Source organism: Corvus cornix, chromosome Z, assembly GCF_000738735.6.
Source record: "Corvus cornix cornix isolate S_Up_H32 chromosome Z, ASM73873v5, whole genome shotgun sequence".
Taxonomy (NCBI): domain Eukaryota; kingdom Metazoa; phylum Chordata; class Aves; order Passeriformes; family Corvidae; genus Corvus; species Corvus cornix.
Window position 1 is genome coordinate 30,662,867 of NC_046357.1, and position 17,380 is coordinate 30,680,246.

Genomic DNA, 17,380 nt, shown 5'->3' on the forward strand with positions numbered 1-17,380 from the left:
TGTAGCTTGACTTTGTGTCATTTTGCGTTGTCTAGCAATAGTCTAAAACTTCTAGAACTTCTTAACTTCTTGTCATGTAAAGAAAGTAAATGGTGTGCTTTTCCTTACTCAGGACTGATGCCTCTGGGAAGACAAGAGCCTTCAGACAGTTTAGCAGCAGAAATCATTACTCCTGAAATAAAGTAAGCTAATGTGTGCTTTGTTTTACTAACCTTTACAATGGTCAATGGCAAGTTGAATATCAGCCAGCAGTGCCCTGGTAGTCAGGAGGACCAACTGTGTCCTGGGGTGCATCAGGCACAGCATCACCAGCCAGGCAAGGGAGGGGATTGTCCTGCTGTGCACTGGGGCAGAGTCCTGTGTGCAGTTTTGGGTGCTACAATATGAGAAGGACATAAAGCTCTTAGCATCCAGCAGAGGGCCACAAAAATGGTGAAGGGCCTTGAGGAGAAACTATATGAGGAGTGGCTGAGGTCATTTGGTCTGTTCAGCCTGGAGATGAGACTGGGCAGAGATGTTATGCTGGTCTCCACCTTCCTCACGAGAAGAAGAGGAGGGGCAGACATTCTCTTCTGTTGTGACCAGTGACAGGACCCAAGGGAATGGTCTGAATTTGTGCCAAGGAAGGTTTAGGTTGGATACTAGAAAAAGGTTTCTTGTTGTTGCCCTGTCTTGATTGTCTAGAGCTTGATGATGGTACCAAAAGAATTGAGTATTTATGAGTAAGAATCAAGGGGAAGGCCACAAGGCAGATATTCTGGTGGGTGTGTTACAGACCACTCGTCTAGGATGCCATATACTATAAGCAGCTGGGAGAGGTCTTGAGATTGCTGGCCCTTCTTATTATGGAGGACTTCAACTTACCGGATGGCTGCTGGAAATGCAATATGGCAGAAAGGGATCAGTCTAGGAGGTTCCAGGACTGTGTGGAAGATTACCTCCTAACACAGCTACTGAGCAAGCCAGCTAGGGAAGGTGTCTCAGTGGACTCAATGTGAGCAGGAAAGGACTGGTGGATGATGTGGTGATCAGAGGCTGTCTTGGGCACAGCAAGCACTGAATGAGAGAGTTCTTGATTCACAGAGAATTAAGGAGAGAGGCCAGCAGAACCTCCACTTTGGACTTCTGGAGGGCATAGTTCGGCCTGTTTAGGGGTCTTGTTGTCAAGTTGCTTGGGAGTCAGTCTGGAAGGGCAAAGGAGTCCGGGAGGGCAAGAAGGAACTGTTAACAGTGCAGGAGCAGGATGTCTCCATGTGCCTAATGAAGAGCCATCAGGAAGACTGGCTTGGCTGTACACAGGGCTTTGGCCAGAACTCAGGATAAAAAAGATTGTATTATGTTTGGAAGAAGGGGCAAAGCCACTCAGAAGGACTACAGAGATGTTGTGCTGTTATGCAGGGAGAAAATTAGATGGGCTAAAGCCCAACTAGAGCTTATTTTGGCTACTGCCAATAAAAGACAATAAAAAACGTTTCTATAGATACATTCACAATTAAATGAGGATTAAGGAGACTCTCAATCCCTTATTGGATGCAGGGGGAACCATACCAGTAAAGGACAAGGAAAAGGCTGATCTACTTGAAGCCTTCTTTGCCACAGTCTTTAATAGTAAGACTGCTTATCTGGAAGACAGATGCAAGAAGCTGAATAAAGCCTCCACAATACAGGAGGAAACATCTAATGCCCAGTGCTGTGCCAATTAGATGCCCTCAAGTCCATGGGAGTGGGCGGGATCCACCGAAGGGTATTGAGGGAGTGGCTTCGGACAGGTGTTGCAAAATTCACTCTGAAACAGTTTTTGATTGTGAAATGGAGCTTCTCGATTTGCTACTGTAGCAAGTAGAGGCAAGAAAGAACCAAGAGGCAAGCCAAGCAGGCAGAGAGTGACTCTGCCAGAGTGCTTTAACTTTTAAAGCGCCCGGGGTACCGCCCAGCCCCGCCCTTCTGTTTTCCAGCTGCAGGAAGACAGTAACAATTTTGGGCACAGATAGATAAGGAACACAATAACATTTTGGGTTACCCAGAACAGTGTTGATCTGCTGGAGGGTCAGAAGGCTCTGCAGAGGAATCTGAACAGGCTGTATCGGTGGGTGGAGGACAATTGCATGAAGTTCAACATGGCATAGTGCTAGGTCCTGCCCTTGGGTCACAACAACTTGTACAGTGCTGCAGGCTTGGAGAAGAGTGGCCGGAAAGATGCACAGTGGGAAGTAATTGTAGAATCATAGAGCAGCTTGGGTTGGAAGGGACCTCAAAGATCATCTTGTTCATCTCTGCTGCCATGGGCAAGGACACCTTCCAGTAGACCAGGTTGCTCAAATCCTCATCCAACCTGGACTTGAACACTGCCAGGTAGGGGACATCCACAACTCCCTTTGCCATTGCCTCCAAACCCTCAAAGTAAAGAATTTCTGTTCAATGTCTAATCTAAAGCACCCTTTTTAAGTTTACACCACTTTCCTTTGTCTTGTCACTCCATGCTCTTGTAAAAACTCCCTCTCCAGCTCCCTTGTTGGCTCCTTTCAGGTACTGTAAGGCTACTGTAAGGTATCCCTGGACCCTGATCTACAACCCAGCTCTCTCAGCCTGTTTTCATAGTAGAGGTGTTCCATCCCTGTGATCACCTTAGTGGCTTCCTCAGGACTCACTTCAATTAGTTGACATACTTCCTGTGCTGGGACCCCAGAGCTGGATGCAGTGTTCCAGGTGGGGTCTCACCAGAGCAGAGCAGAGGGGCAGAATCCCCTCCCTCCCCTGCTGCCCACGCTGCTTTGGATGCAGCCCAGGACATGTTTGGCTCTCTGGGCTGTGAGTGCCCATGGCTGGGTCATGTCCAGCCTCTCATCCCCCAGCACCCCCAGGGCCTTCTCACAGGGCTGCTCTCCATCTATTCATCCCCAGCCTGGACTGATACCAGGGTTTACCGTAGGCCAAGTGCAGGACCTTGCACTTGGCCTTGTTGACCCTCATGAGGTTTTCATGGCCCCACTTCTTCAGTTTGTCCAGGTCCCTGTGGATGACACTGATACAGCGGGGATAGTGGAACACGCCTATATCAAACCAGGAGGCCCGTGGAAAAGAAATATATATGGACAGATTCTTGGTAGATGTTTCAGAGATGTTTATTTCTCCAGCCGCATGGCCGGGGCTCAGCTCAGGAACCCCGCAGTCACGGGACCCGAGGGTCCTTGGCCACCCCGGGGAACCCAAACCAACCAATGGGAACGAGGCTGAGCAGGGACAGGGAAACCCCGTGTCTGTGCCCTCAGGGCCCTCTCCCGGGGCTCCATGGCGGGGGGGGGGGGACCCCAACATGACACCTGTTGTTCTGGTGTGGATTGAGGGTGTTGGTTGACAGCAGCTGAACATGAACCATTGAGTGCTCAGGTGGCCAAAAAGGCTATGACGTCCTGGCCTGTATCAGCACCAGAGAGGCCAGCAAGACCAGGGCAGGGATTGTCCCCCCCATACTTGGCACTGGTGAGGCCACACCTCAAGTTCTGTGTCCAGTTTTGTGCCACCTCACCACTGAGGTGGTGGAGCTTGTCCAGAGAAGGACAGTGGAGCTGGAGAAGGGTGTAAAGAGTTAAGTCCTGTGAGGAGCAGGGGGGCTGTTTATCCTGAAGAAAAGGAGGCTCAGATGTGACTGTACCACTTCCTACAACTACCTGAAAGGAGGTTATAGCAAAGCAGGGATTGGTCTCTTCTCCTCAAGCTGTGCTGGAGAGGTTTAGATTGGATATTAGGAGTCATTTCTTCACCAGAAGGGGTTATCAAGCATTGCAACAGGCTACCTAGGGAAGTGATTGAATCCTCGTCCCTGGTGGTGTTTAAAAGATGTGTAGATGTGGTGCTTAAGGGACATGGTTCTGTGCTGAGTTTATGTTGGATCTTGATGATCTTAAGAATCTTTTCAACCCAAATGATTCAGTGATTCTGTGTAAACAGACCAAGGGTGGAAGTGACTTGCTCAGGTTTATGCAGTAGTTCAGTGACAGCTGAGATTACAGTCTTTCTTCATGCTTGGCATTAAGCTTTGCATTCTTTGTGTTCTCCCTATAAATCTCTTGAGTTGTACTCAGAGATCCTGATAGGGGAATTGAGGTAATTTCCTTGTGTTCTGCATTCTGCAATTACAACTCTTTAAATTAGGTTTGTATTTGGGGGTTTGAAAACATGATTGCTGTTGCAGCCATCTCCTTTAAAAAGATTGTATTTATGTTATTATTTTATTTCCTATGGTAAACTGTTTTCTTTGTTACAGACATTAGCATTCCTTTTTTTACAAAATTGTGTTCTATGTGTTTAGGGAGAAACTAATTCGCCTTCAGCATGAGAACAAGATGTTAAAATTGAACCAGGAAGGTTCTGACAATGAGAAGATTGCCTTGTTGCAGAGCCTTCTTGATGATGCAAACTTACGTAAGAATGAACTGGAGACAGAAAACAGGTAAGAAATTTTGTCCTCTGTTGCAGTTGACTTTCCTACAGGCATCCTCAGGACAAGAAAGACATGGATTTAATGGAGTCAGTCCTGGGAAAGGCCACAGGGATGTGATTACAGGACTGCAGCGTCTTGTTATGAGTAAAGCCTGAGGGACAGAGCCTGGAAAAGAGGAGGCTTAGGTTAGATCTTACCAATGTTATCTTACCAAAGTGTCTAATGGGAGGGTCTAAAGGAGATGAAGTTAGACTCTTGTCAGTAGTACTCAGTAGCAGGGCAAGAGGCAGTGTGCAGAGCTTGAAACACATTATATTTGATCTAAATGCAAGAACATACTTTATTTTCACTGTGAGGGTTGATGAATACTGGAGTATGTTGTCCAGAGATGTTGTCTACATCCTTGTAGATATTTAAAACCCAACAGGACGTGTTCCTGGGTAGCCTGCTCTACCTAACCCTGCTGGATTGAGCCAGTCAGCATACAGGCATCTGTGGGGCCAGAGTGCATCTGAGCATGCCAAAGTATTTGGCTGATAGTGATGTGAGGCTGCTTTCTATCTAAGCTTCAAATCTGTTCTTTATCTAATCTTCCTCTATCTTCCCCTTCAACTGGGGGAGGTGCCTGAAGCCTGGAAAAAGGTAAATACTGCACTCACCTTCAGGAAGGGCAAGAAAAAGAGCATGAGGAACTACAAAGACTGGTCAGCCACGGGTCGCTTTCTGGAAATTTCACAAAGCAAGTCCATCTGGAATCTATTTCCAGCCACATGAGGGACAGGAAAGTAACTGGGAAACGTCAACATGAATTTATTCAGAGCAAATCATGCCCAACTAATCCAATTGTCTTGACAATGAGATGACTGCACATGTGAAGAAGGGTGAAAAAGAGGATGGTACTTAGCTTAGCTTCAGTAAAGCCTTTGATAAAGTGTTCCATGGTATCCTTATGTTCAGAATGGTTAGATATAAACTAAATAAGTGGACAGTAAAGTGAGCAAAAAAATTAATTGGACAGTGATGGGACAGCTGAGCCTAGAGTAGTACTGTCAATGAAATGAAACCCAGCTGGCAACCAGTTCCTCAGTCATCAGTACCAGGACCAGTTGTTCATCACTTCTATTAACAACTTCACTGATGAGAGGGACTGGACTCCCAGGAAGTTTGAGAATAGTACCACTTTAGGATATCCTGAAAGGGAAAGCTGTTATTCAGAGGAGCTCAGCAGTGCAGAGAAATGAACTGATGGGAGTCCTGTCCATGGCTGTGGAGCAGCTCTGCTGCAAAAGCCCTGGGGTCCTAGTGGGTGGCAAAGGAGGATATGTTATTTGGGGACCTTGCAGTTGACTGTGATCTGGACTGTTCTCACTGAGCTGCAGGCAGGCAGTCAGTCTGGGAAAATGGTTGTTCACCTCTTATCAGTACTTAAGATACCACACCTAGACAGAGCATGTAATTTTGGATTCCCAAGTGCCAGAGAGATGTGGATGTGTAGAAGTGCAGCAGAATACTCCTAAGGTGAGAGACACTAGAAGGTGCGACAGGTGGGATAAAACTGAGAAGCAAGTGTGTCCAGGACAAAGAAAAAGTGGCATAGAGGAGATTGTACTGTGATCTGCATCTACTTCATGGGAAGGTAGTAAGAAGACAGATTTGGGCTGTTCTCAAGACATTATTTGTGGAAGGACAAGAGGCAGCAGACAAAATACGGAGTATGGGTCTGAGCTCTAGAAGAGAAGCCCAAAGAGACAGACCTCTATGCTTAAAAGTGTCCAAACCTGGTACTGGATGTGGTTGCCAGCAATCTGCTGTAAGTGCACCTGCTTTAAGGAGGAAGTTGGATCCAGGCAAACTGTGGACATTCCTTCCAGCCTGCAGGTTTATAGGGTTTCCGTAACTGTGCAAAAGCATAAGCTAGCAGCTCTCACGCAGTAAAACTTTGGCTGTTAAAAGGTTTTCTTTCATGTATATAGAAATGATTTCTGCATGCATTTATGTTGTCCTTGAGGAATATGAAAATGTTCTGGATGAACATCTGGATGTTACAATCTCTGGAACTGCTGTAAGCTCTAACTACTGCTGTAAATTTTTTGAGAGTAATTTACTGTATTGCATTTTTTGTGTAGATGAGCTGGAAACACTGGACACTAAAAGTCTGACACCTCCTCTTGCAATTGTTTTTTTTAATGAAAAAAAAATATTGTCTCTTTCCTAGATTGGTAAATCAGAGACTTCTGGAAGTACAGTCCCAGGTTGAAGAACTACAAAAATCTTTGCAGGATCAAGGTTCAAAAGCTGAAGATGTAAGTAGAAATGTACATCAAACTTACATTCGAATAGTTACCATTTTCGAAACTTTGACCTTTTTGTAAAAAAAAAAAAGTCAAAGAAATATACAAACTGAGATTTCTAATAGTTTTGCATATTTACTTGTATGGTCTTATCAATAAATTGTGCTTCTCTAACTAGGATGTAAGACAATTGTCTAGATTAGAAAACCATCCTATGTAGAGAAGATGTCAAATATGTTTTATTTGAATAATTGTGTCTGTTGCAATAGAAAACTATTTAATTGGAATAGACAGTTTTGCAGGGAATTGAGAAAATGTTGATTCTCTATGAATAAAGCATCTGAAGTTGGTTTTGGTTTAGTTCTCTTAATGAAAGTTGAGGCCTTTCCAGCCACTGGAGGGTCTGTAATTGTTCATGTAAATGTATCTCAGAATGATAAAAGAAGGCAGACCAAAGTGAAAAAAAGGTCAAATAATTAGGCCCTCAACATAATGCAGCATTTTTTGTTTCTGTATACAGAGTTAACTTTATTTTAAATGTAAGAATACACATTGTAGCTGAGTTAGTGTGGAAAACAACTTTCAGTCTTCCACTCAAAAATTGTTTATTATCTCCTGTATTTCAAAAAAGAAGCTCTAGAATTTTCTTGGAAGCGGTGATTTGTTGGACTGTACATGCATAGTGTATGCTCACAATCTCAGTGTATCATGTTGCTAATTGGCAACAAATTGTAATGTGTTGCTTTCTATTTTTGTGGGTTTGTTTTAACTAATTTATATAAAATAGTGCAAGTTTTTTTACTAGCTGCTTATGTTCACTTAAGAGTGTGTTAAATTTAGTTTATACTTTTAATTTTCAGAATAAACTATATGAATGTAAAACACCTAGTTGATTTCCAACAAGATTATTTTCCTGAGTAACTAAGAATGTGTTTTAGAATGCACGTTAAAATAGGTAAATTCTGAGATGTTCTTTGTTCTCTTGATTATTGGCCAAAATCTTTTCAGGGTGAGCAAGAATATGAAAGAATTATTCTCAGATATTGAGTATTGTAAATGATCTCTGTCTAACTGTATTCACGTTTATTTACTGCAATTCTAGTTGTGTCTCTTTGGAGGCACTGATTGGGGCAGTAATTTAGGGTGTGTCTGCCCTCATGGCTTCTTTCTAGGTCTGACCATAGCAGTGGTGACTTACAGGCACTGATCCCATAGTCTCTTTTGCTGAGTTTGATGTGTAGGATTTCATTTACTCTTAAGGAAGCAAAGGAGTCAATGTAGACTCAGGGAAGTGTTGAGGATGCAAGAACCTCTGACGCGGTCTTCATGCAGTCTCCCTGACGAAGCAGAGCAAACCTCAGAAGTTTAACCCAGCTGCTCAAGTACATCGAAGTTGTGCTGAGACTACCTGAGTTATCTGTAGGATATCCATACAAAAAGAGTGATTCTTCAGAAACATATGAAAAAGCAATGGGAGAGACATGGCATACAGTTCGCCAATACATCATTTTCAGCTAATTTCCTGGTTTTTGCTATTTTTCTGCAACAATGCACTGAAATTCATATTTTTACATACTTACACTGTAATTGTGCTCAATCCAGAAAATTGGCACTCCATTTTAATTCAGTCCAGAAATGTTTGATGAGAGCTCAGGTTTGTTTTTTGTTGGGGTTTTTTTTGGTATTTTTTTTCTTTTAAGTTTTGTTTGGTTTTAAAGCTGAAGTTATTTTCAGATGTGCCCAAAAAGACATAGAGGTACTGTCCTAACCCAGGCAAGTGTCCTTGCAGTGATACATGCTGTGTGCCAAGGTCCACATGGGGAAGCAGTTCTGGTTTTATACTGAAGTGCAGTGGAGGGCAGCTGTGTGTCATTGGGCCTGTAATGGGCACTGACACATTCTGTTGGGATTATTGATTAGTACATCCTGGGTGTTACCTTGCTAGCCAGGCAAAGGCCTCCTTTCCCCCATCTTTCAGACTACAGAATCAATGCAGATATGTCTGGTGTGCTCAGAATAGCTTTGATTTATTGGCTTCCAGAATGCAGTAGTTGCACAGGGCTACTCAACAGTTTCCTGAACAGCTTCGACTACATCATTTGCATGTCTTACCACTGTTGTTTATCATCCTTGTTCTCCGGTTCTCTGCCCTAATCCTTTCCTATATAAACACCCGGCCTTTAGTTACTTCTGCCCCATGTGTTAAATCCATCCCATGCCTAATATTTTTCAAAATGTAACATGCAGTCTTGGCCTTACGTGCTGTTACTGATACAACACCTCCCTAAAACGTCCCCAGAGCTCTGTTACCTCTTCAGTTACCCGTGAAGTTCAGCCACTTTGTTCATTTGATGAGACACTAGAACAGGTTGCCCAGGGAAGCTGTGGATGCCCCATCCATGGAATATTCAAGGCCAGGTTGGACAGGGCTCTGAGCAACCTGACCTAGTTGAAAATGTCCCTGCTTGTTGCAGGGGATTGGACTATGTGACCTTTAAAAGTCCCTTCCAACCCAAACCATTCTATCACTACTGTCAGGATCCTTGAAATCTGACCCTCCATCATGGTGCTGTTTTGTGACTTTAATCACCTCACAGCATTGCTGATCTCATCCAGCAGTCTTCTGAAGTGATGATCCATAGTTTCCCACACCCTGCTAAGTTAGCTTAATCTCAGGCCAGAGCCTCGCCATTCTGCCCATAACCTTAACATGTGAAACAAAACTGAATTTTGCCCTGAAGAAGGGGACAGACTTGTTCCTTTGGCTTGTTTAGGCATGAAAGAAACTTCAAGCAAAAGAACTTTTATTTCTACCATTTTTAGGAGACTCATCTTCCTGTGAGAGTACAATTTTATACTAATTATATTTTAGATTTGTAAATGAGTCTTTAAAGCTTACTGATACTGCAGAAATCCCAGAGGTAATGTTTGCCCATATTTAGAGTGATCTGTTTGAATTTATCTGACAAGTATGTACAGGATCTTTGGTTGCCTAAAATGGCATATCGAGTGTTTTAGTCTTTTTCCTAATCATATGTCTTAGGTAAATTAATGTGGGTAAACTCAGTTCTGCTTCTTTAAATTGTTTGTGCTGTTTATCACAATTAATTTCTTGCTTGTGAGGACATGATCCGTCTAGATGGGAGAGGGTTACTCCCTCAACAGTGCAGGTACTAGGTAAATAATACACCAGTGGAATCAGTGTTGAGTAGTAGTTTTGCCTGTTTCAAGATAAACCCAAGTGCAATACAAGGATTGCAAAGAAAAGCTGAGTTCAGTTTTGATTTTCTTACCTTAGGGAAATGGGCACTGCTTCCAACTTTTTCTCTTTCTTGTCCCAGCCAGCTGATAGTCCCCTGAATGATCGAATATAAGTGATGGGAACAGTTCAAATGATTTGTGACTGATAAAGATGCATACAAATATTTTTTGTTACAGAAAAAGTGGTGTTGCTGCAGTTGTTCAGGGGACTGGAAAAGAAAACCTGCAGATCCTCAGCTGCTGCAGATTTCTGACTGTGAAGTCAACAGAGCCATGTTGACTTGTTTTTATGGCTCCCCGCTTTTCTTGTTGTGCGAAAAGAAAATCTCTTTTAAAATAATGAAAAAACATGCCCCAGGAATGTGATCAAAGACAGTATTTTGAAGTATTACCAAACTAAACTGCTTTTTGAGTGCAAACAGTAATTTTTTCTGTTAGCAAGGTATCTAAACCTTTGTTGAAAGAACATTGGAGAAAAAAAAAATAAAGTAATTTTGTTGATGATTTTATCTTATATTTTGATGATGTTTTGGACCATCAGTAACATGCTAAACCAGTGATTAATAGTGGATAAATACAAACCAAAAAGGCAGTTGCAGATTTAAATATTCTACATTTGCTTTGTATTCAATCAGTGTGGCAATAACACAATTCAGTATCACACCACAAAAACACCTGCATCTCTTAATTCTGATTGTAGCTCAACAGACTGGCTATTTTCCTTCATTTTATTAGTTGTATGATTTTTATTTTAAAATTACTTTCCAAAATAGCAGTTGCTCTCCTTTGGAATTCTGGTTTAAACACAATGATTTGTAAATGTGCTTCTTTATTATTTTTATATTTTTGGGTTTAGTGACATGTTTTAGAAAATGTTACAGAATGAAAGGGCTCATGAGAACAGAGGAAAAAATTGCGCCTGTGTGAAAAATACATAGCTTTAACTTTTTCTGTTCATGACTTTCTAAATAGTTTCTTCTGTTGGCTGCTGTTTTGCTTTATACTAATGTCATCTCTGTTTCTTGGCATGGGCTTCTGCTCAAGGCTATTGTGAGTATGGCTTTCTATTTACTTAACACTACTTTCAGTTCATGGACATTTATTGAGTTGGGATATTTTTTCTTTTTGAAAGATACTCACTGTGTATGAAGTGAGTTTAAAATTTTAAAATTACTTCAAAGTTTTTATTCAAAGAGCTTATCTAAACGTGATTTAACCAGAAAGTGGAACACTGTAAGTTGTACGGTGATTTTTATGTGTCTGTAATCAAGAAAGATAAGAAACACAAACAAGGTGACATTTTTGCTACACTCCAGTTAGAAATACTCTACTCCTTCTAGTTTCTGTGGGGATGGGAATTTACTTCAACTAATTTGCTACATGTCTTCATGCAAGTTGCAATGCAATATTGGTAGGACAGCTCTTCTTGCAAATTTAGCTGCACTTTCCAATACAAAGTACTGAACAAATTAAGACAACTGCCATAGAATTCTGTCATTTATGGATCTTGCTTTTATTGATCTAGTTCCTGGGAAAATATTTGTAAAGTTTTAAAGGGTTTAATGTTACTACAGTCACACAGCTGTGAAGAGAAAGGTTGCTACCACAGAGGCTTTACAGCTGTGATCTAAAACTGAAGTAAAAAAGTTGGATTTTGGTTAGAGTGCCAAAATTGCATGTTTTCAAATAATTTTTTAAATATGTTAGAGTTTCACAATATATTAAAACAAAATATTTAACTTTCTATTTTAGTCAGTTCTTCTGAAAAAGAAACTTGAAGAACATCTGTAAGTATTTTTATTTGCCTATTTTGTTTGCAGTTTGAAATGATGTGTTTTCTATATGGCGAGGAAGGCAGACACTCATTAATCATGGATCTGGAAAATACGCAACTAAGAGACATTAGATAACACAGGAATATTTGGGAATCTGCTGTTCAGATTCTATATTTTTTCTCGTAGAAAACCATTTTGAAAGTAAGAGCGATGAGGGAGCCATCATTTTGTGTTGGGTAGAAAGCTTTGCTTAACGTTGTGCAAATCTTTGCTCAAGAGGACTAAGTAATTTTCTTCTGAGGAAAGCATGCTAATATAAACAAAATTAATTTGTTTACTCTTTAATATACATTATGGCATAGAAGATAATACTTTAGGAAGTGCTATCATTTTATTGTGCTATTTTTGCACATCTTTTATTTCCCTGAAAGAGTATTTGCTTTTTGACTGGCTTGCAAAAAGAACTTTCTGTTGCCTTTGGGTTTAGCCATTCTTTCTCAATGTAATATCAGTATTCATTTTAGGCCCTCATTGTACAATTAACTCTTAAGTTCTAAGTTAAGTACAGTTACTGATAAAGAAGCTGTTTGCTGTTGCAGTTCTCCATACAGAATGATGGTTTTCATCTTATCTGACAAATATTTCTACAGTGATATTGTCTCTTGTCCTTAAGCCCCACAGAAAAAAATCAATCATGCCCTTAGAAATAATCTGTCTCTGAGGGTTTTCTGTACTGCTTAGTGCTCATTTCAAGCACAGTAATACTACTGGGGAAACAATATGTGCTTTTGTGGTTTGTAACAGTGAGAAGCTCCATGAAGCTAACAATGAGCTACAGAAGAAACGAGCTATTATTGAAGATTTGGAACCAAGATGCAACAACAGTTGTGAGTTACCTGTGCAGTCCATTTCTTTTCTTTATAAATTATTTCATGTGCAACATCTTTAATTATAATACCTAAAGGAGGTGTCAGGTAAGCAAAATGTACATTTTTAATGGAAGGGACATGTATGTTGTTAATTTCTCTGGAAACTATGGTGACCAAAAAGATGCTCTTAGCACTTGAAATGCATGGGATCACATTTTAGAAACCACTGTAGTAAGAAATCATGGAATCATAGCATGCTAAGAGATTAGAATTAACCTTAAAGATCATCTAGTCCCAAACCCCAATGACATTGGCCGTAGAAATACCAGCTCACTGCCATACCTTCTGTTGAACCTTAGCTGTCCAGAACTGTCATGTCTCGTAAGACCCTAATTTAGAAGATCCTTGCTGCTGTCACTGGCTCATCTTTGCTTCCAGTGTATATTCTTCCAATGTGTTTTCAAAAATGTGTTGTCATTTGAGCAAACTTTCAGTTACTGTTCAAAGAGAATATAAGATATGTATCACATTGCTCAGAGGGCATGCAGAACCCTGCATCTAGTTGGTTTTTAGCACATTATTGCTATTTTTTTTCTAGAGAAGTAATGATGGAGGTAGTCTGGTTTTTTTAGAAGACTAGTTGTTATAGAACAAGGCAAAAAGATTGTAACCAATGGTAGATTTTCTGATTTGTGGTAAAATTATTTTATTCATAGTAAGATGGAGGAAAAATAGAAAAAATATAATTTTGTTTTCTGAGATCTAAGAAGTTGTATAGAAGATGTAGAAGTAATAGTGGCTTGACATATTCTTACACCAACACAGGAAAAATCTGTGCAATTAAATTGTCCTACTGATCTCAATTGCTGCTTAAGAAAATGCGAGAGGAAAATTAAATTTAGTATATTCATGTTACAATTTAGCAGATTTAAGCAGGAGTTGTGCCTGTTAGGAATTATTCCTCTTACATAAAATAAGAAAAATCCTATTTGTCTGTATTACATGCCAAGATACTATAGTAGCTGTAAGTCTTTAGTAAACTGGTTTTCTAAATGTGTTCAGTAACATGATTGCTTTATGATTCAATTTCTCTTTGTCATAATTTTAAAAAGCAAAATTATGTCCCAAAAAATCAATTTTATGAGATTTTACAGGAGTACATATTTTTAATGTGTTTCTGAGTTGTACAGTAATTAAATATGTGATATCTACCACATCAGGTTTCTTATGTCAGCTTTTCTTAACTGAAGTATATTTTAGCTGTGTCTTAAATGTCTCTTGTAAAACATGAAAATATGCATAATATAATGATGCTATTTTCCAATGTGTGCATCTTCTGACATAAAGCACTTAAAATTGAGGAATTACAAGAAGCTTTACGGAAAAAGGAGGAGGAAATGAAGCAAATGGAAGAACGATACAAAAAGTATTTGGAAAAGGCCAAAAGTGTAAGTAGATGTGTTCCATGTAAATGATCCCTCTCTGACATAGACTGTATTACATGTCCACTCCGTGGGAGTAAAAATGGAGGAGGTATCTGTATACACAGTAACAAGTAAAAGAGAAGGAAGGCCTATAGAGTATCATCTTATTGTTTCAGAATTTAATACGGATTAATTCTGCAGAAGATTACCCCATTTTTGAGACTCTTTTATTGATGCTTTTCCTCAGTAAAGTGATCTTTTTGACTGGATCACCTTCAATAGCTGTTACATTTCTCTGATGATGTTCAGCATTCTCTTTGCCTTTATTGCTTAGTATATGCTTCTGTTGAGAAAGTGATTGATATTTAAGTACTGATGATATGGGTATACTACTAGCTTTAAAATGGCAATATTGTGGTCTTAATCATAGTCCCCTTCTCTTACTATACTTGGCTATTTTGAGTTTCTTAAAAGCGTGTCCGTGTCTTTGGATACATATCATTACATTGGAATCTGTAAGTAGGTTCCTAATTTGGCAAAACTTTATGCTTTCTTCCTTTACTTCTGTGGAGTTTCCTGAATGACTTCTTGTGAAATGTCTTCAGGAAGTCTAAACAAATTTCTCCTCTGTCCCTTGGCCCACCCCCCAATTTTTATTGGTTGTTGCATCTTAGAGTATATACCACTGAAAGATGGCTTTTCCTTTTTCAGTAAGACTTATTTATTTTTATGTACTGTGTTACTATAGGGTATTTTTATATGACAGTAGAATTAATTAGGTTAACTTTTTGTAATCTTTTTATCAATTTTCATTTTGAGTTTTATTTGTGTTTGGTTTGGAGTTGTCTTCTTTTTTTCTCATTGTTGTTATTGATGGGTTTTGGTGCAGGGTTTTTTGTGAAGATCAGTAGAATCATTATAGTCTTCCACTATGGAAAGTGTATCCAGGTCTAATGAGTATTTTCTTAGAAAAATAACATGCTTTTATAGAAGATAATAGAATCATACAATCATTTAAGTTGGAAAAGAACTCTAAGATAATCATTGAGTCCAGCTTTTGTCTGATCACGACTGTTAACTAGACCATGGCACTAAGTGCCACATGCAGTTCCGTGAACACCTCCAGGGATGGTGACTACACCACCTCCCTAGGCAGCCCATTCCTATGCTTGACAATCCAGCCTAAACCTTGCCTGGCGCAGCTTGAGACTATGGTGTCTCATCCTGTCACTGGCTGCCTGGCAGAAGAGGCCACAACCCCCATCTGGCTACAACTTCCTTTCAAGTAAAGAGTGATAAGGGCTCCCAGAGCTGTCTTTTCTCCAGGCTAAACACCCCCAGCTCCCTCAGCCACTCCTCATAGGATTTATATGTTTACCATACAGTAAAAATATCTCACTGAGATTTAAAGCATTGTTTTATTTCAGCATCTGGACACAATTCTGAAATAGGTAGAAAGACAGAAGATGAGAAGTCTTATTTCTGTAAAGCCAGAGGTTGTTAAAAAGTTTCAAGCCATTTTCTATTAAAGGCTTAATGATTCAGGCATTTTGCTGGATTTGTTCTTGGTTTAGCTTGGTTTGCCGGCACTCTTGGATGACACATACGAATGTACCGGGTGTCCCTTCATCTTTTTAGTAGTATGGTGGTTATGCATGTGCCACAGAGTGCTTCTTGGCTTAACAGAGCTACCTAGAAATTACAACATCTGGTATTTTAGGTTGGTGAATCATGGCAAATACCCATAAGGACAGAAGCAGTCCTTCTTCAAGCAGGAGAAATTGACAGGCAGGAAAACCATAACTATAAAGAGAGAAACCTTACAGAAGATATTTCTATCACTGTGGCCCCAAGGTAATCTAGCCTGGGTTAGGAGCTACAAATGTGATTCTGGGTTACTGAACCTTTTAGGTATCACTTTTTCTTGTCAGTAGTTTTGTTTCACAGTCCTGTAAAAGAGGGCCCTGTTCAGAAGCTCTAATATGGCATGCTTGATGAGAGATATTTTAAGTTACTTTTTTTTTTATTTCTTAACCTAACTTAAAAAGTTGTAATTCCTTAACAAGATTGCTTTTGCATGATTTAATAAAAGCAAACTGGTTTTCTCTTACAGGTCATCCGCACATTAGATCCTAAACAGAACCAGGGTGCTGCTCCTGAGATTCAGGCACTGAAAAATCAGTTGCAGGAGCGGGACAGAATGTTTCATTCCCTGGAGGTAGTAATCCTTGTGTTTTATAGTAAAAGCTCATTGCTTTTTAGTTAGACACTAATACTTCTATTACACTTTGGTTTTTAATATATGGATTTTTTATGTTTTATAGAAAGAATATGAGAAAACAAAAAGTCAAAGAGAAATGGAGGAGAAATTTATCGTTAGTGCCTGGTACAATATGGTAAGAATCTCCCAAACCTTTTAATTGAAAAGAAGAAGAAAAAAAAAAAAAAGGAAAGAAACTATTAATACTATTTGTTTCTGGCATATTTATAACAGCATTCATTCATTTACAGTATTTTTGTTTGAGAAGCATTTTCCAACACACAAACACAGAAATAAATACCTTTTAGTAATTTTAAGTTATCTCTATGTAAGAGTATGTTCCTACAATAACCTTGGGGAAAATAAAAAAAAGTTTGTAATTTTCAAGTTTTAAAATCAGAGGTGGCTCAGATCACTATTTTGTAATCACAGCCCTTTAGTTATACAAATTACAGTGCTCAAATTTACTTTGATTCACCACTCTCCAGTCTTTCAGTTGTTTCTAATGAAGGGGCACAATCAAAGCAATTCAGTTAACTTGCAATTCAGCTCAAGTGCTCTGAGAAACAATCACTTTAACTTGGGTGCAAATTTAGCCACGTATGAAGAGTGAGGGCAGCAGCAAGACCCTCACTTAAATTATTGAAAGAATAAGTTTGAATAGAAGATGTGATCTGTGCAGCCATACAGCTTTTTCTGGGCCTATGTGCCAGGAAAGTTGTCACTCACATCAGATGTGTTCAAGACTTCTCTTTGGCAGACTGGTTGCATTGAAACTTCTCTTCATACAGAAAGACTCCTTGACATCTGTAACTTTCACTCTGCTCCATCATAGAATTCAAATTCCTTCTCTCTGTATTCCTTTGGAAGAGTTTCCTTCTTGCTGTTCTACATCCTTCTTGTGTTCGTGGATAGCAAGTCGGAACTCAAGCAGAGTGTTTGAATTGTTTACATATTGGAGGTATTTTCAAGTGACCAGTGTCCTTGGCCAATTTTATAACAATAGTCCCACTAACAAGTAGAAGACAAGCCGGAGGTAAGATCCACAGTTCAGTGACC

At 39.8% G+C, this 17,380-nt stretch overlaps 1 protein-coding gene across 6 annotated transcripts in view; it reads left to right on the forward strand.

Annotated features, from left to right (window-relative positions):
* HOOK3 (hook microtubule tethering protein 3) overlaps positions 1–17,380 on the forward strand; it is an 87,360-nt gene that overhangs the window by 58,334 nt on the left and 11,646 nt on the right. For 2 of the 6 annotated variants that reach the window (XM_039566903.1, XM_039566900.1), the window contains 9 exons: positions 113–182; positions 4,310–4,450; positions 6,657–6,744; positions 11,038–11,043; positions 11,746–11,780; positions 12,573–12,655; positions 13,985–14,085; positions 16,175–16,279; positions 16,386–16,457. In XM_039566903.1, coding sequence (XP_039422837.1) covers positions 113–182; positions 4,310–4,450; positions 6,657–6,744; positions 11,038–11,043; positions 11,746–11,780; positions 12,573–12,655; positions 13,985–14,085; positions 16,175–16,279; positions 16,386–16,457 — 701 coding nt within the window. Of the gene's footprint in view, positions 1–112; positions 183–4,309; positions 4,451–6,656; positions 6,745–10,170; positions 10,478–10,965; positions 11,044–11,745; positions 11,781–12,572; positions 12,656–13,984; positions 14,086–16,174; positions 16,280–16,385; positions 16,458–17,380 lie in introns of those variants that run through there. The other 4 variants (XM_039566902.1, XM_039566901.1, XM_039566899.1 and 1 more) reach the window with 3 other exon arrangements.